This window comes from Mus caroli, unplaced genomic scaffold (assembly GCF_978045245.1).
Source record: "Mus caroli unplaced genomic scaffold, Mus_caroli_1 scaffold_17, whole genome shotgun sequence".
NCBI lineage: Eukaryota > Metazoa > Chordata > Mammalia > Rodentia > Muridae > Mus > Mus caroli.
The window spans coordinates 85,785,708-85,805,766 of NW_028227272.1; the positions used below are offsets into that span (position 1 = coordinate 85,785,708).

Sequence of the window (20,059 nt, forward strand, 5' to 3'; positions counted from 1 at the left end):
CTGCATTCTTAAACAAAACAAAAACAACAAAAAATAAAACCAACTAAACAAACAAATAAACCAAAAAGCTGACCTTCCCTTTTCCAGCAGCTAACAATTGCCAACCATCCCATGGCTAGGGGTGAGACTTTGTGTCTACCCCTTCCTTCCATGCCTGGATTTCTTCTAGTTTGGGCCTGTACAACTTTTATATATTCTACTTAAATCAATCTTCTTATTTAATTTTATTCTTACTTTTAATTTTTTATTTTAAATTATATATAATATAAAATTTGATATATGTAATTATGTATTAAATCAGTTCCTTCTGTTAATACTATCTGTACTTATATATCACATAAGCTTCTGTTACTCACTAAGGCATGTCTCCAGGCTCATAGATATTGTGTGTATTCAATAAAATTACATGCTTCACTTTTCATGCAATCAGTGATGGCATCAACCATCATGAGAATGTCTTCCGATTATTATATACGTTCTATGCTTAAAATTAACCTTTTATAGCATTCCAAATTCAATGAAGAAATCCTCTTTATGTTAAAAATGACATTATTTTTAACTAATTGTTTTAGAAAAGAATTGCTTTACAAAATGTAAAGTTATACACGCTGTGCTAAAATAACGATAAGAGGTCGTGAATTTAAACAATACAATGTATGCTCACACCACAGTATCCAGTATCATGAACGTGACATGTTATTTGTATAGAGTTAAGTTATCCTTTTGTATTTGAAGGATTTTTTTTTCAACTTTTCTGTTTCCTCCATCTGTTAATACATCACATAGTGATTCCTGTACACCTAATTTTCCCACTACTCCCACCTACTGATAGATACTGGGTATTGCTGTATCATGTTGGGTATGGATGTGTCCATTACATTCACAAGTGGACAAAGGAAAAGCAAAGATGCCCTTGGTCCTGTGACGGCTAGATGACCAGTGTAGGGGAATGCCAGGACAGAGAAGTGGGAGTGGGTGAGTGGGTGAGTGGGTGGGGGAGCGCCTGCATAGAAGCAGGGAGAGGGGGGATGTGGTATGGGGTTTCCTAAGGGGAAACCAGGAAAGGGGGTAACATTTGAAATGTAAATAAAGTAAATATATAATAAAAAAGGGGAAAGACGCAGCCTTTATGTAGGTCTTTTTTTATTATTGCCCACAACGTTATAAAAACAATAAATTCTCTCATGGTAATCCTTCTGCGTGCTCTTTTGAATGAAAAAAAAATGATCTCTTTTGTTAGATTTCTTTTATAATGGAAGACTCCTCTTGTTTCAGATTTAACAAAAAATAGTTTGCTTTTCTCAAAGCTTGAACCACACTAGATGAACCCACAGCAGAAGTCAAGTGACAGTACCCTAGAGCAGCCACTGTGCGTGCTGATGAACTTATACTGATTGTCATAAGTGAAAGGAAGATTGTGAGACCATTAGAAAATAAAACTGGATGCTGAGACAAAACGGGAATAAAAAATTGTATGTGGTGACCCTGGGCATAGATCATCTCCACCTTTGATAATGGTTCCTGGAATTCAGCAGTGAAGCCTTTGTGACGCTGTCCACTATTCAAATAAGATATCCCACTTCTGCACCGAGTCAGATCCTGAAACAAAATAATATTTACATGGCTTTTAAATACTGTGGATGTATGTATGTGTGCGTGTATGTGTATGTATATTATAGGTATAGGTATAGGTATAGGTATAGGTATAGGTATAGGTATAGGTATAGGTATATAAACCAAATTCTTTTCATCAGACCCAAGAGTCACAAGACCCAACTGGGATATCACCAAGATATATAAGTAACATATGAACAATGCTAGCTATACCTGTAAGTAACTGTTGAATGTGTTAGAGATTTCATTTAGAAGCTCTGTTTATGTGGCCGTGAAGATGGGGGACTGGACCCCATCTCCACCTAATTCATGATCATGTAACTTCTTACCCACCTGTAACTTTGCACATATTTTAGAATGTATTTCATAAGGATAATCTTTCTCCCAACACTACATAGCACCATGTGGAAAAAAAATCGCAGATCTAAGTTTGTTATTCTAATAAGGTGCTCTCTTCATTTCAGTGTGTGATGTATTAACAGATGGAGAAGACAGAAAAGTTGAAAAAAAAATCCTTCAAATACAAAAGGATAACTTAACTCTATACAAATAACATGTCAGGTTCACGATACAACAAAGCCCAGGGAGATGTTCTGAAGTAGTTTTGAAGACAAGAAAATGAAAGTAACAATAATGGTATTCACAAGACATAAAGAAGTCTAGTTGCATATTTTTATTTAAACTTACAACCTTCCTCTTTGCAAGAATCAAGACCGGAAGTCTGAGTAATTACTAAGAGATACGTGAAGAAAGAATTATGCTTGGTTTTTGCATACCTATAATATACAAGAAAACAATTTAGCATCTTTCTCTAATCAAATACATTTTCCAATTACAGGAACTCATGAGTAGAAGTCAAATCTCTAGACTAATATAGAAACTCTAAAGACAGTATGGCTCTTAACACAGTAGGTAGTAGGCACCTTTTACATTTCTAATTTTCCCAATAGAGATCAGAAGAAGCCAGTCCTACAGGTTGGCTGAAAAGAAAAGGACTGGCAGCTTTTGGTAGAGAAGCAGGTTGGGCGGTAAAAGCTGGATCCACAATTTAGGGATGAGAAAGTAGGGGTACCACATCCCACTGATTGGAAACCATGGGATCCAAAGCCCTGGGATGGGTAGCCACAGCCAAAAGACTGGAAACCCCTGGAACCAAATCCCAGGGATCCTGAGAAAGTTGACTGGCAGGGGCTGCAGGGCCCTCGAATCCTCTGACTGTAGAAAGGCCTCTGGCAGGGTCTGGAGACCACATAGGCTGTCTGGCAGTTGGTGGGCTCACAGAAGGTTTCCTGGCACCCACTTTGAAGAGAAGAGCCCAGCTGGTGGGTGATGGGAGTTTGGAGGTCAGTGCTGTAGAAGACATTGTTGGGGTAGGAGGAACCGCATGAAGAGATCGGATATTGCAGTTGGCCTCCAAAGGACTGGGAGAAGGTTCCAGAGCAGCTGTTGCAGGACATGTTGAGAGGAGCTAGGACTTTGAGGATGGGATGAGGAGACTGTTCAGAGTTGGAATAGCCCTTCTTAGACGCAAAGCACTTATATACCCCTGTCCTTGGGTGTGTCATCCCCATGGCGCATGAACACAATTTACCCGCGGCTTTAATTGAATTGAGAATACCATCCTAGTCACACATATTTACTTTTTGTGTGGTTTCACAACTGGATAGAGCAGTGATGTCTGCGGCCCTGGAATTCAGGTAATAGTGTTCAATCTTCAAAGCTGTTATTCATCTTCCCTCAGCAAAAGGTCACCGTGCACATCACTCAGAAAACTGCTTTAGAGGTAGACTGTCTGGGCTGAGGGAAGCTAGCTTAATTAAAAATAATTGACACCCGTTGCACAATCTGTCCGAAAATTGTTGCCATCTGGCTAGCAAAGTTGTTCGCTGATCCGCACACAGTCATTTCTTTTAAACAAAAACACACACTGATTGGTGCCTCAAAATGGCAAGCTTCCGTGATGAATAGTGTCATCAAAACACTGATATGCAAGATGTATAAGGACTTAAAAAGACTGGACTTCAGTAAAGTGATTTTAACTGAAATGTGGAGAGATTCTTATTTCTCATGCACCTGCCTAAGAATGGAATCTAGATATTAAATATCCATCTTAACTTGTGTGTGTGTGTGGGGGGATGGGTTGGTGGGATGAGGCTGGGGTAGGGGTGGTTTGCTGTGCAGTGAGCTAAACACTTTATGCTTTGTGCTAGTTTGAATGTTAAAGATTATTTATCTAAGATGGTAAAAATGCATTAGAAGGGACAACGTTTGAGGTAATAATGTCAAAGACATGTCTATCTCTAATTATGATCATTGTTTCCCACTAAAAAGACTCTCTGTAACCTGGTAAGGGTTCTTATTCTAAAAGAAAAAAAAATCTTATAAAGCAATTGCCTTGAGGTGTCAGGCCAAAAGGAGCCATCGCTGGGAGGTGCTTCCTCTGGCCGAAAGCAGCGTATATCACTTTGACTTAAATTGTTTTTAGATGCTTCTGACAAGTATTGCAAATTGTCCAAAGCAAGGGTCATATTTCCTTGATTTCCACAGCTTGTCTTCCACCTCGGTGTAAGAGTCTAATGAAGACTGATGCCCAGAGGTGGGGAGGGGAACCTGCAGATGGCTGCCTTGGGATGGCTGCAATGCTGTTTATTTCACTTTAAAGAACAACATTTCCCTCTACTACTTTGTGTGAGAGAGCATCATTTTCTTTCTTTCCTTCATTAAATTAATATGTTCAGACTCATAAAATCTACAGTTTGAGAGATGTTAGCAAATGTGTCCAGTTTGGGTTCTGCTTCTGCTTCTGCTTCTGCTTCTTCTTCTTCTTCTTCTTCTTCTTCTTCTTCTTCTTCTTCTTCTTCTTCTTCTTCTTCTTCTTCTTCTTTAAAAAGATCAGATTGGAATTCTATTAACAGAAATCTGATTCAGTATTCCTGGAACCCTAGAAGAACAGCTCATTTTTCAAAATTTGTCCTTAAATTTTAGACCAAGTAATCATAACTTTTCATGAAATTAGTCTCAGCTCATTTTCAGTGTGTAATTTGTGCTGAGAACGATGGCACACAACGTCTTTGCATTTCTCCAAGGTTACTTAGGCAATTTCCTGTACCAGTAAACCATCTCTACAGTAAGCTATGCTGCACCTTGTGGAACAGTACAGAAACATCTTAACACTTCATTTTCTAGGAAGAATATATACGCTAATTGATAGATACACAACATAAACAACTCCAAAATAATGTCTTCACATTTCCATCTCATTTGATACCTTTCCCTACCCATGTGCTGTACCTAAGGGTCATTTGTCACCATGAATTCTAAGTCTTAATCCTTTCATGGCATTGACACAAGACAGATATTCTTCACATTCCTTAATTATGTTTAAACCATGTGTAATAAAAATTAAATAAAAATAAAAGAAAAGCAGTATGGCCATACGATAACTTTTCAGAACTTGCTACTTTGTTGCCTGGGACACCAGTACCACCAGCTGGAAAAGAGATGTATCCTATGAAGACAAAGAGATTTTGTTTCCATAATGAAGCTTATTAAGTTTGTTAATAACTTCCACCATAAAGCAATGAAGGTGTGGGGACACAAGATTCTAATTAAAATATTAAAAGGCTGGCCACATATCCCAGGGTGGTAGAACACACATGAGTCCACGAAATTGTTATCCAGGAGAAAAGAATGGAAAAGAGGAGAAAACAAAAGAAGAAAAGAGAAAGGGTACAAAGGGATTCTGTGATGTAAATATTTTACAGTCTAATGTTCTATAAGCACTCATGCAAACAATGGTCCTCTCAGCCTTATATAGTTTATAACATAATTCACAAATTGTGTTATAAAAACATTGAACGTGAATCTTTTTCTTCTAAGGATTAGCATTGCACTGTTCCACTCATAACATCCACAACATTTGGAGGGAGACTAATAAAAAGAGGATTTTTTTTTTCTGTTTTCAACCAAGCTTCTAAACTTGGAACATCAAATTTTTCTTTCCAGAATACAAACTTTTGTAGAGTGTTGAACCAGGCAGGATTATTGCTGCATCATCCATTTGATCACATTTTGAAGCCTGGGATAAATAAAGCATCTATCTTAAAGATTCAATTATGGTGGCTTTCATTCGACCTACTGTAGATGTTGAGAAATTGCATTTTTACTCCATGAATAATTGCTTTGAAAACTAATGAAATTCCTTCATTTAGAAGTGCACATTCATAAAAAGTCCTTTGATGGTTAAAGTATTTCATTTTTTACTGGAGCCTAATTAGGCAGTCTCATTAAAATGGACACAGGCTACTACACCCATCTTTCTGGTATATAAGGGCCCAGGTTAGACGGCGGTATTCACACTCGCAGATCCACCGCTGCCACTCAACTGAAAGCAGAACTCCTGAGAACATGTCTTACACCTGCAGCTCTGGAAACTACTCCTCACAGTCTTTTGGGGGTTTCTTGAGGCAGCCAGTCTCTACCTACAACTCCTTCTACCCCACCAGCAATGTAGTCTATTCTCCAAAGAACTTCCAGCTGGGCTCCGCTTTCTACAATGGACAGCAGGAGACCTTCAATGAGCCACTTGAAGGCCACTTGCCCTGTGTGGGGTCTGCATCCTTCCACACATCCTGTTTCCGGCCTAAGCAATACTTCTCCAGCCCCTGCCAGGGAGGCTTTACCGGATCTTTTGGATATGGCAATTCTGGCTTTGGAGCTTTTGGGTTTGGAAGCTCTGGCATTCGCTCTCAGGGCTGTGGATCCAACTTCTACCGCCCAGGATACTTTTCTTCTAAGAGTATCCAGTCATCTTACTACCAGCCAGGCTACAGCTCTGGCTTTTGCGGGTCAAATTTCTGAGCATCCCGGTTGTCTCGTGAAGGTTTCGCTACCTGATGGAACGCAAATGACTTCGCCAACATTTAGGATTGATCAATGAGCATTTGTCTCCCCAGGACTCAGCATCATGATACACCTGGAAGCAAATTATTTTTGGAGGATGAAGTAACCTTGACCTTTAACCTACCTTTGACCTTTCAACTCTACTACAAGAGAGAGCTAGCATTGTTACTATTATGTAAATGCTCGGATCACTTCTGGTACCATCCATCTTTCTAAATTTCATCTCTCATTTCTTGAGGATTTGTTCACTCACATTTACTTTAAATAAACTTATGTCTGTAGCATCAATTTAGGCATTCTAGTGTTTTTTTTCCAATGGATGACACATTTATTCAATGCATCTGATGCTTTAACTGTTCTCAGATTTTGTTTTCTGATTCCCCTAATATTTTGTTTGACAGAAAAGCAGACACTCGGGAAGAAAATTCATATATATGCCCTATATCGTGTCATCTTTCATAGCTTGAGAGATTTATATTCCTTCATGGGCCCATTTGTTCATGTAATTACTTCCGACATTTTGTTTTCAGTGAGGCATTCAATGGAAAAGAATTATTGGGTTCTTGTTATATACCAAATATTGTGATGAACAAAGGTGTGAATTCTCTGCTTTCAAGAGGCTCATACAAATACAATTCCAGTTTAACATGGCGTGACAAGTCAATAATGAAGATTAAAAACATAAAATTCAGAGGAAACACTAAGAAGGTTTTACTAAGAGACAGAGAATGTCATCATTCAAACAGAAAGCGTTAGTCAGTCTGTCAGTCAGTCAGTCAGTCAGTTAGTTAGCTAATTACTTCATTTAAATGAAAAGAATCCTACTGATGTGTCACATCACTTAGAGTTCCATGCTAGAGCATCTTCCACAGAGGGTTCTATAAGAAAGGGATTTGTCATTACAAAGTAGGAGTGAGAGAAATGTCAAGGTATCTGGGGAGGGATGTCTAAGCTCCGTGAAGGACAGAGGGACGGAAGGAAGTATAGATCAAAGAAAGCCTTTCCCTAAGGAAGAAGCACAGGAGCTTAAACCCAGCCTTTTGTACATGCTTAGCCATCATCATATCACTAACATACCGCTGGGTTTTAAAATCATTTTATGTTGAATAAACTCTTGAAAAATTGCCCAGACTATCTTGCAACTTGAAATTCTCTTTATCTTCTGAGTAGCTAAGATTACAAACATATACCACCACACATAGATTTTTAAAGAAAAAAACACAATTTTTTGGCAGGTTAACTATTTAAGGAGACCCTATATCTAACACAAAACAGGTTTTTCTTCATGCCGGTGACAAGTTAATTCACTAATTCAAGTTCATTCAACTTCATTGGATGAAGTTGTAGTTATGTAATTGATTATGACAGAGGACTGAGAATAATTGAACAGTTAATTTTTGCTTTAAAGTAAAACCACAAAACTTTCCATTGACTATCATACGGTAGATCGTCGTGAAAAAGACCCATATAAGCAACTCTTTAATGAAGCAACAGTTTATATATGGAGACATTTCTTTTGCTATGGAGTTGTGTATTTCTGTGTGCTCTCTTTGCTATGCCCACTAACATTCACAATATCCCTCTTCTTGGAAAGATGACACTTTAAATCAACTTGCTCATGATCTCACGCACGTCTAACACCTTTCTTTGAAGATGCCAAAAAGCTATGTTGTTAGCAAATTCATTATTAATGCAGGAATGTTGAACACTTTGTTTTATTAGCAGAATGTCTGGAGGCTATTGATTGGGGAAAGTCTTTAAAATTTAACATTTTCAGTTATCACACTCTCTGGGATAGATATTTGTATGAATGCCTCAGGTAGAGCAAGTTTAATGCCCCTAAGCAGGATCTCATACGGGGCCTTTTATACATAATTAGGTTTGAAACACCAGCTCTTTCTTTGTGTTGGATTAGGGTTCACATGGAAAAGACAGGATGGCATGCTTGCTTTCTCTAGTTTCTGCCATGTGAGGATACAGAGAGAAGGGATCATCCACAAACACAGAGAAAGTAAGCCCTATTCAAGGACAGGAACTCAACTAGCTAATACATGTTCTTGCATTTCTTCATCTCTAGAACTGTAAGCAACAAATACTTGTTTAACCTATGTAATCTATAATGTCTTATTGTAGCAGTCTAATGTAAGGTGTCTCCTTTATCTGAATAGTGTCAATTTCATTATAAAGAAGTTTTGTATAGGGATATTCTGTCTCTCCTCTCTCTCTCTCTCTCTCTCTCTCTCTCTCTCTCTCTCTCTCTCTCTCTCTCTCCTTCTTCCCTCCCTTCCCCTCTCTCTTCCTCTCTTCCTTCCTGACTCTGTCCCACCCCTTCCCTTTCTCTCTCCTTCTTTTCTTCCCTTCATGCCTACCCCTTTTTCATTCATCCCTATCATTCTCCTTTGTTCCAGAGAGATATTCAAAGCAACTCACATTGCTATATGGTATCATAAGCTGAAAATCCATGAAGATAATCTGTTATAGCCTAGAAACATTCCTTTTATATTCTCTGCAAAAATCGTTTTCCTTCTTCTACTTGTTTTAGTCCATTAACTGAAGTTTTCATCATGACAATTACCTTTAGTTTGGGCCAACCAAACTATAAATTGGAGTGTGTCTACAAAATACCTTTATAGTGACTTCAAATTTATGTTTGATCAAACACACCACAACTGAGACAGTGGCATGTAAAATTAACCGTCAGTGTCCAGTTCCTAGAAAACCTGGTTACTGATAGACTTTTTCATAAGAATAAAATCTACAGGCTGTCAAAGGACCTGAAGCAGGAACAAATGAAACTCTTTACTCATAATCTTCCTATTAATTTCTAAAACTTATTTTCAGAGATAATTTTTATAATCTTAGATTCTAATGTGAAACTTACATGAGATTTTCAGAATCATCTATTATTCAGCGGGATTTGTAACTTTCCTACTAAGACATCTGTGCATAGTCAAATGGTTGACATTTTGTGTCAGTGATCCCTCTGTACTCCCCAGTGAAGAGCTGGTGAGAACACAGCTGTGCATGAAGTCCAACTGCATACAGTGGCACCTAGAGATTCTCGACTGATGTGTCCATTTTGTGCTGTTCTTGACCAACATGGTTTTCAAGTTTATTTGTTCTTCTGTGACCTCTCTTGTCATGACATCACTGTTTTCATTTCCTACCTTTCAGAAATGGGATTTTTGTGCTTAAACCAAAAATTTTATGTTTTGCATTCTCTGTGTTTTGTCTCTTTTTATATTTGTGTTGGATACTCTCTATTAGAATTCAAGTGTGTCTGATGTACTGATGTGAAATGACCTCTTCATTTAGATATCAGTAGTAATGTCCAGTTGTGACAAGAAAAATATCCAAGAATTTGCAAAATATTCTCTCTAGGCCAGGGGTTCTCAACCTGTGGATCTCAATACTTTTGAGGTTGAATGGCCTTTCACAGGGGTTGCTTAAAACTATCAGAAAACACAGATATTTACATTATGATTCATAACACTAGAAGATTACAGTTATGAAGTAGCTTGACAGCACATCTGAGTGCTCTAGAACAAAAAGAAGCAAATAGTATCTATTCAGATGTAATAAGAAAAGCAATTAGAATGGAAGAGATTTCCCCAAAAAGGTAAAACTCAATTCAGGGTCTAAATAATAATTGTGGATATAGAAAAATCACATGGAGGACAAGATGACTGTTGACAGTGAAAAGAATCATTTGATGTAGTTCTGGGATGTCACCTTACAGCATACGTGAGGAAAAGAGCTGGATCTGGAACTGCCAATGCAGTTTCTGTGGGTACAGAATGAGTAATTTAATACAACACTGTGTGATAGGAAGATTATTAGAAACTTCCAAGTAGCAATTTCAAACCCAAATGTGGCATTTATTGAGGTGGGGATATAGTGGATAATTTTAATAAAATTCTTAATTGATTTTTTTCAGTCAGGATTATATTAAGATAAAGTTTTCAGTACTGCCTATCATTCATAGTAACTCTGGCTAGAATTTTAATAGAAAGGTTTTGTGTGTATCTGCAATAGCTTACTTCCAACTTTTACCAGTTTTCCAAAAGAATCCATCAGAGGAGGCTTGAATCTTCCATACGAATGATCACCTACAGGAAATCTTGTAACTGAAAATGTTTCATTATTTCATATATTATATATACATATATATTATATATTGTTATATATTTTATGTCTTATGATTTATGTTTTATATTTTATGTATGTATACATATATGTATATATAAGTTTTAAGGGTTGTTAAAGTTTCTTCAGAAATTGTCCTGGACTGATAAAGTACCATTGTTTCATTTATCTTTCCTTTTTAAACTTATTTTTTTTACTGAAAATAGATTCTTCACTCATACAATAAATCTCGATCACAGTTTCTTAGTCTCCAGTCCATCTCCCCTCTCTCCTAGATCTGCTCCTCCTCCATTTCCTCTTCAGAAAAGAGCAGGTCTCCAAGAGAAAAAAAAAATAAAACACAACAAAACAAGATACAAAAAGACGATGCACAAATTCTCATATGAAGTCTGGATAAGGCAACCCAACAGGAGGAAAAGAGTTCCATGAGCAGGCAAAAGAGTCAGAGGCACATTTACTTCCACTGTTTAAAAGAGTCCCACAGAAACACCAAGCTAAGAGCCAACACTTATCTGCAGACGCATGCAGGCACTGTACTTGTTGCTTTAGTCTCTAAGAACCCCTCTGAACCTAGATTAGTGAAAGGGTCTGGAAATCACTGAAGGAAGACCACAGACTCTCATAGTATACAAAAACAAAAGACATTTATTATGCAGAAACAATCATCATGGGGGGGTTTGGATGAACCAGTTTTTGAAATCATGACCCCAGAAAAAGGCACTCAGGGCTTCTTATAGGGAACCAGGTAAACTCTCTAGACGGATTAGGTAATCTAAAATTTCATTGGTGGGTGCTAGTGGGTCACAGGTGGACAGTGGTCTGCATTCCCATGTAATGAATATTTAACCATAGGATGAGATTGGGCTACCCAGAACAGATGGCTCATCCTGAGATTAGATATTTCTCCATGCTTGTGGTTATCCCTGTTTTTTGGAAGGGTTTTTTTTTTAATCTTATTCTGGATTTCATTTTATTTTATTTTTTAATTGATTAATTAATTAATTAATTTTACACTCCATATTTTATCCCCCCCCCCAGCCATGTCCAGCCTCTTACTGCTCTACATCCCATACCTCCTCTCCATGCCCTGTCTCTACATGGATGCCCCCACCCCTCATGCCACCTGAACTCTAAACACTCTGAGGCCTCCAGTCTCTTGAGGGTTAGGTGCATCATCTCTGAATGAACACAGACCAGGCAGTCCTCTGCTGTATGTGTGTTGGGGGCCTCAAATCAGCTGGCGTATGCTGCCTGTTTGGTGGTCCAGTATTTGAGAGATCTCGGGGGTCCAGATTAATTTAGACTCCTGGTCCTCCTACAGGATCACCCTCCTCCTTAGCTTCTTTCAGCCTTCTGTAATTCAACAATAGGAGTCAGCTGCTTCTGCCCATTGGTTGGGTACAAATATCCGAATCTGACTCTTTCAGCTGCTTGTTGGGTCCCTTGGAGGGCAGTAATGCTAGATCCTTTTTTGTGTGAGCACTCCATAGCTTCAGTAATGTTTTCGGGCCTTGGGACCACCCCTTGAGCTGGATCCCACTTTGAGCCTGTCTCTGGATGTTCTTTTCCTCAGGGTCCTCTCCATTTCCATCCCTGTAATTCTTTCAGACAGGAACAATTATGGGTCAGAGATGTGACTGTGGGATGGTAACCCCATCCTCACTTAATGTTCTGTCTTCCTGCTGGAGGTGGGCTCTATAAGTTCCCACTCTCTACTGAGCAGCATTTCATCTAAGGTCTCTCCGTTTGAATCCTGAGAGTCTCTTACTTTCCAGGTCCCTGGTACATTCTGGAGGGTCCTCCCAACCTCTTATTTCCTGAGGTTGCCTGTTTCCATTTTTTTTCTGCTGGCCCTCACGACTTCAGTCCTTTTCCAGATCAGGCTCCCCTCTAACCCTACCTACCCCCACCATCCACTTTCCATCCCAGGTCCCTCCCTCCCTCCCCACTTATGATTGCTTTCTTCTCTTTCCCATGTGGGACTGAGGCATCCTCACTTGGGCACTCTAGCTTGTTGACCTTTTTGAGTTCTGTGGACTGTATCTTGGGTATTCTGTACTTTTTTTTTGGCTTAATATCCATTTATTAGTCATACCATGCATGTCCTTTTGAGTCTTAGTTACCTTACTCAGAATGATATTTTCTAGTTCCATCCATGTGCCTGCAAAACTCAGGATGTCCTTGTTCTTAATAGCTGAGTAGTATTGCATTGTGTAAATGAACCACATTTTCTGTATCCATTCCTCTGTCATGGAACATCTGGGTTGTTTCCAGCTTCTGGCTATCACAAATAAGGCTGCTATAAACATAGGGGAACATGTGTCCCTGTGGCATGGTGGGGCATCTTTTGAGTATATTCCCAAGAGTGGTATTACTGGGTCTTCAAGTAGATCTATTTCCAGTTTTCAGAGGAACCTCCAGATTGATTTCAAGAGTGGTTGTACCAGTTTGTAATCCCACCAGCAACAGAGGAGTGTTCCTCTTTCTCCACATCCTCTCCAACATGTGTTGTCACCTGAGGTTTTGATCTTAGATATTCTGATTGGTGTGAGGTGGAATCTCAGGGTCGTTTTGGTTTGCATTTCTCTGATCACTAAGGACTTTGAACATTTCTTTAGGTGCTTCTCAGCCATTTGAGATTCCTGTTGTTCTGGATTTTATACTCTCTTTCTCTAGAGCTGGTATCTTATGGCCTAGTTTCTGGGACTTAGAGTCTATTCCTGGCACCTTATGGGCTTTTTTTGCAAAATCAAAACCTGTTCCTTAAATGGAGACAAATGAGGTTTATGCTGTCCTTTTATTGGTTCATTCAGTGGATCACTTACTCCTGATGTCCTCCATCCCTTCTGACCTGATGTCCTCCACCCCCTCTGACCTGATGCTCTCCATCCCCTCTGACTCCTACAATTTTTCCACTTTCCTGATGGTTTCCTGAGCTTCGATGGAGGGGCCTCCAGTTTGGACTCAATCTGCATAATGTTTGGTTGTGGGTCTCTGAACCTGCTTGCATTTTGCTTCAGAGGAAGCACCAATATAACATGTATAGGCAAGGATCAGAAGATGGCCAGATGACATTGGAGCCCCTGAGGGTGAAGCTATAGACAGTTTTGAGCCACCCTTTGGGTACTGGGAACTAAACCCAGGTCCTCTGCTATCTAGGTAAACACTTGGCTGCCAAGCCATCTCTCCTGCTCCAAATGCTGTGTGATCCAAATGTTCCAGCCTAGGGCACCCAGATCATATTTCCTGTGAGCTGCTTCTTGTTGGAGAAAGGAAGTCATGAACACTCCAGGAGCAGTCCTATCAGAGGAAAGGAATATTTTATTACAGTACCAGGAGTACTTCTTCTTCTTCACAGTTTCCATCAGTTTTATTTATAAATGGAAAAAAAAAGTTTGAAGAAGGTTTCACTATTCATACCAAATTAGATTTCTAGGCTTTGTTCACCAGGGCAAAACAAGATTCTAATATTTAGAATTCTTCCTGTGAATTAAAATAAAATTTATTAAATTTTGAATCATTAATATATTAACTTACAGATTATTTTCAGAATAAAATCACATTTTTGGTATCTAATAATTTTACAAAAATGCATTATAAACTTTTTAGTTGCCAGACACTCACTTACAATTTTTAAGCATTTGAAACCAAAAAGGTATTAGGATATATTTCTTCAAAAATGCTCGACTAAAGTAATTTTCAGTTCTTAGTTTCTATGCCATTAAGGGTTGCTCTAAAGCAGTTAAAAGAAGAGTATATACTGAACTTTACTCTTAACACACACACATGATAAAGCCTTATGAATATTGACTTAATCCAAAAAAGCACAAATGGAAGAACAGAAATGTAGAAAAAATAGTACAAAGAGATGAACCAGGATCTGGAGAGATGACTCAAGGTAAGAGTGCTTCCTGAGCGAGCATGAAGTCCCGTGTATGGATCCAAACATCCTCATAAAAAAGTCATGTGCATGTCTGTATCCATAGCCCTCTTCAGTGGGGAGAAAGGGGAGGGTGATGGGGATTAGCCAGCAGCCATCATAGCACAAAGTTCTGGGAGAGACCCTGTCTTAGAGGAATGAGGCAGAGTCCCCATGACTTCTGTCCTCTAGAAATGCATAATACAGTACTCACCAGCACACACACACACACAAGCACACAATCCATACACTATATGCCCATACAGATGTTTGGAGGACACAAATAAAAAAAATGTAAACAAAATTAATAGGATTAACAGTGTTGATAGCACAGGTATGTGCCTGAGATGTAATGCATTGTCACTGATCCCATTTGGGCATGACATTTTCCTACCTGCTAAGTAAGAAATGACTATTCCAATATTGAATGATATAATTAGATTTTACAGATTTATAGAAAAACACACAAAGGTGAACAATTTAAAGATTAAAAATATATTGAATTTTTATTATTTTATATGTTCTTAGAATATTATGCATATTGAAAGAGTAAAATAAAAATTCTTTTCTATTTTATTTATTAATCATTTTATTTGTTGACATTTCAAATGTTATCCCCCTTCCTGGTCTTCCTGGTCTCCAGGAAGCCCTCACTCCATCCTCCTCCCCTTTGTCTCTAAGAGGGTGCTCAGTCACCCACCCACCCACTTCTGCCTCACCCCACTAGCATCCCCCTTCTCTGAGGCATCAAGCCTCCACAGGACCAAGGACCTCCTCTTCCCACTGATGCCCATATATGGTAATCCTCTGCTACATATGTAGCGGGAGCCATGGACTGACCCATGTATACACTTTGGTTGGTGGTTGAAAATGCAGTAGCAAACTGCTATAAAGCTCTCATTAACTGACTAAAATTTTCTTTGAGCCCATTGGAAGGATTCTCTAAATCACAATTTGAAATACACTGTACAAGGGCAAATTTTAACTTATTTTCCCACCATCCCAAAAATCGTAAATATTCTAGTGAGTAAATATCCAGGTTATATTTGTATTTTGTTACAAATACAACTATTTTATATAAGTATCATTAATATTAGCTCTTTTAAATTTGAATTATATTCACCTTCCGAGTATGTGTTCTAGACCAGAAATCCTAGGTAAGAAGGGGGATATGTACTTATTAAGAGTCTAGGAGTTTTCCAGCCTCTGTAAAATGGTATAAAATGCTCACTCAATAATATTTTCCAGGGTCTCTATACACTTTTCTTTGGAAACTCACTTCATCTTCCCGGACTCTAGTGGCTTGCTGCCTCCATTCAATCTCTTTGAAGTTCAATAAAATGATCTCCTTGGCAGGATAGTGGAGTCCTTACCTTTTTTAAAGCTCTTTTACAAACAGTTAAGTCTTTTTAGCTCTTGAATAAAGTCACTCCCAAGAGTTGTAAGCTCAAGATGGCCACTTCACAAAGGAATTTTCTTACTTCCCAGCCTTTTAATGCTCTAGAGTCTATGCAAATACAGATCCACTAGCTCCACTTGGTGGCTGTCTTCTACATCTATGATGCTGGCATCCAGTTTGGGCCTCAATCGATGGGCTCTAAGCAGTGAGTTCAAATCTGTGTGATCTTGACTCATACTGAAAAAGATATTTCACTTCAGAATCTCTCCCTGTCTTTTTCTCCTCTCCCACATCCATCCTCTCTCCTCGAGGTCTCAGAAACTAGTATCTCTATATCTTTTATGTTTTCAGAGACTAGGATACAATATCTCCTGCCATCCCCTCTTATTTTAACAGTATAAGTCTCACATTTTTTTTTGAATGGGATTTATTAAGTTAACTAATTCCATGTCTTTTTTTTTAACCTGACAGTTTCCATTTCCTTGTAAAAATAATTTAGTATGTCCTCTCCCTGAGTGTATCAGAGTTCTTAATGAAACTCAAGTCAGTCACATGGTCCCTCGATACGCATATGAGAAAGATTAGATTTCTGGATACTTTATCAGATGAAATTGAAAACTTTGGACGGAAAGATAATTAACAATAATATCGGAATTTCTACTTGACAAAAGTCAGTGAAAATCAGGAAAAGATATTAATGCAAGTTTGACTCAGTATTCTATAAAATTGCCCACATATCTGCTTACATTGTAAACTAAGAAGGATATTACTCAAATAGGTATTCACATTCAAGTTATATTAACAATAATTTCAGCATAACATTTTTTCCTACTAATGCTTTGTGGCTTATGTGATACTTAATTTTGATTTTTTTGTGAAAGGTATTATATATACTATGAATATACAATTTCCCCCAAAATATTGGATGATATCTTTTGTAATGGAGAATTGTGAGTTAGTATATTTAAACGTAAATTTCCTATTAATGTACCAGGATGTTTATTGGAATTTCCTCAAAGGTATCAGTTGATCTGGGATGATTAAGAGTCAGAAGTGCAGCCAGTATCTCTGGGAAATGATGGAACAATCCTGACTGCAACTCAGGTGGGAAACACAGGGGTTCGTGGTCCACAGGATCAGACTCACTACTACTGGTGCTTAAGGTCTGATGGATTGTCTCTGTCAGGGACGCGAGAAGACACATGAATCACACTCTAGTCAGCTACCTTGAGGAAAGGATGCTGGTGGCCATCAAGGGATTGGTGGCAGCTGCAAAAGGCACTGACAAGAGAATAATGAAAGTCTCTTGGAAAGAAGGTGAAGGAGAGAGATGGACTTGTCTACAAGGTTCAAAGGAAGCTTCCAGACGTGCAGCTTTCAGAGCAAACATCAGCACTTAGTTATGATGAATTTTTCCTGTCGGAGGGAGAATACATTACCCCCCCCCCGCTTTAACACAGCAGGAGTGTGGTAACTACAAAGGTTGGAATTAATTGACTGCACTTATTTACATTACCAGCAGAAGCAGGACATGTGCGTTTGTATTTATTGAAGTTTTATGGGAGGCAGTAGTGAGGAAATCCAACACACATGTCAGATAAAAAAATAACTTTAATATTTAAAAGTGTAATTTATGCATTGAGAGGAATTTTATAATATGGTGTTAGCCTGAAAATATCTGTAGAATATGTACTATGTGTGTGATTAAGAGGAGGCCATACCTAAAAGGCAGGCCTTAAAAAATATCCTAATAATGATTATATCACTGTAATTTAAACTAGCTGCCACTCATCTTTCTTAAGGCCCTTAAAGGTATTGCATGTATTCTAAAGGACTGAGTGAAGTCACAATGATTCAAAGCCTCGGCTCTTGCCATTAAGCTCTTCTGAGTCTGATTAGCGGTGAGATGTACATAGAACCATACACAAGAGTGTGAAAGGGAAAAGAAATCTTCACGTCAGTCAGTCAGTGTGTCAGTCCACAGGTTTGGAACAACCACTATGTCTGAAACACAGAGAGCAGGGTCGGGAAAGAGGCAGGGAGCTTACTTCCCGGTGGTTTCCTCAGTCTCCATAGTAGTAGATCAATAGAAGGCAAAGGTGCTCACCAGCGGTGATTTTAGTACACAGAGTGCCTGACTCCGGTAACAGGCTTGACCTTAGAGAAGCCATACAGTATCTCTGGTGCCTTCTTATCTCTGGCACTTCAACCTGACCCGTCACCCTAGACGCTACCAAATTTTAATTGAAAACCAAACGAACTCTTGCAAAAATTGATAGCATCATGATTCAAAAATGAAGAGGCTGGGTAGATTTTTCCCTGTGATTCGATACACAAACAAGCAGTCTGACCCCACACAGCACAGGAAATCCAGAGACAGTGGCAATGAAAGAAATTGCCCTCAGAGCCTGCTCAGTTCACTTCGTACAGTGTCTGCTTGCAAATGGCTCAGATCTGTCCTCCAGAACTTTTTCGGAATTCACGAATTAATGAATGGAAGCTTGCACTGTATAGGTAACTTCTAGATGCATAAGTGATCTAGAGGAGACTAGTGCCAGGCACCAGGCTAAGGGCATATAGTACCTCGCTCCATCCTTGCAGTAACCGAGGTAGGAAAATAATAGCATAATGTGCATTTCATAACATCTAAGCTTGTCTAGTTAAGATTATTAGCCCAGATAAGAGAACAAACTTGATTTTGAATTGTCTTTTGATCTCAGGTTGTTGATAAACTTAATTATTATGTTTTTATACAGACTCGTAATATGCATACACACATGTATATACATTCATAACAGTCAACCATTTCCTTTGCTCTTCTCCCACTAAGGACAGACCACACTGACCTCTGCTATATTTGTGCCAGGAATCTCAGACCTGCCTATGTATGCTCCTTGTTTGTGGCTTAATCTCTGGCAGCTCCCTGAGATCTGAGTGAGATGAGACTGCTGTCTTCCTATGAGGTCACTCTCTTCTCCAGCTTCTTCAATCTTTCCCCTAATTCAACCATAGGGGTCCCTGACTTTAGTTCAATGGTTGGATGTAAGTATCTGCTGCTGTCTCAGTCAGCTGCTGGTAGGAAGAAGTTGGATGTCTCAGGTCCAGAGCTTAGTAATACATCATCTATGGATATTTTTAGCTCCTTTGATTCATGGTCCATTTGTACGTATGGACTCATATCCTTATGGTCATAAGCTAAGTCCTTTCACAATATATTAATAGATCTACTTTTTCACCAACTATGAAGCTAGGAATAATCTGAGGCCTTTTGCGGAGCTTTGTAACAGAGATTTTAGGTGAACTCATCTGTATTATTGAAAAACTACTTCATTTATTAATGTCTTTGTCCTGTTGCTTATAAAGTTTATTCAACTGATGTCAGTCTGCAGTATGATACTTGGGGCAAAAAGAATCCATTTTTTTCCTTCATGGTTATACATAGTTGGTTCTAGAATACACTATTTCATACTCACTGGGGGGAAAGCTGTGTCTTACATCAATATATATTGTTAAAACTATAGATCACCCTGACTTGTTGTGCAGGGCATGGAAGCCAGCCAGGCTGCCCCTCCTTGGAGCGAGAGCAGCTGGCACCACTACAATGAATGGATAGATGAGAAAGATGGAAACACAGTGTGGCACATGAGCTGTGGAGAGAAGCATAACTGGAGACACCACAGTGGTCAGAACCAGGTTGATATGGGTAGCCTTCTCTGCTACCTGAGGCGATGGTGATGTGCAGATCTTGTGATGTCACTGAGAGCCATGTCCTGTCTGAGGTCCTAATGTAGCCAGGATCTGTGTTGATGCCCGTGAACCGAGTTGCCACTGAAGTCCAGGATGATGTGCGAGGTGTTTGCTGTTGCTTGAAGCCATGTTGATGTAGATGTTTGTGGGCTCTACTGTCGCCAGAGGCCATACTGATCTGGGTGTCCTGTTCTACCACGTGAATCCATAGTGACATCCAGGGTCCAGGTCTCCTTTGAGAGCCTTGTCTTTGTGGTCCTACTGCAGTTGAGGGGCATGTTCATGCTCTGTGCTGTCACTGGAAACCCAGTGAAAGCCCACAATTTGTCTTT

The 20,059-nt window shown here is 39.0% G+C and overlaps 2 protein-coding genes across 2 annotated transcripts; one reads left to right on the plus strand and one right to left on the minus strand.

The window, feature by feature from the left end:
* Positions 1 to 2,567: 2,567 nt before the first annotated feature.
* On the minus strand, positions 2,568 to 3,071 carry LOC110312114 (keratin-associated protein 14). Its single transcript, XM_021185659.2, has one exon. The coding sequence runs from the start codon at positions 3,069 to 3,071 to the stop codon at positions 2,568 to 2,570; it is 504 nt and encodes a 167-aa protein (XP_021041318.1).
* Positions 3,072 to 6,021: 2,950 nt separating this feature from the next.
* On the plus strand, positions 6,022 to 6,474 carry Krtap15-1 (keratin associated protein 15-1). Its single transcript, XM_021185676.2, has one exon. It carries the CDS (start codon positions 6,022 to 6,024, stop codon positions 6,472 to 6,474), a length of 453 nt encoding a protein of 150 aa, XP_021041335.1.
* Positions 6,475 to 20,059: the final 13,585 nt, after the last annotated feature.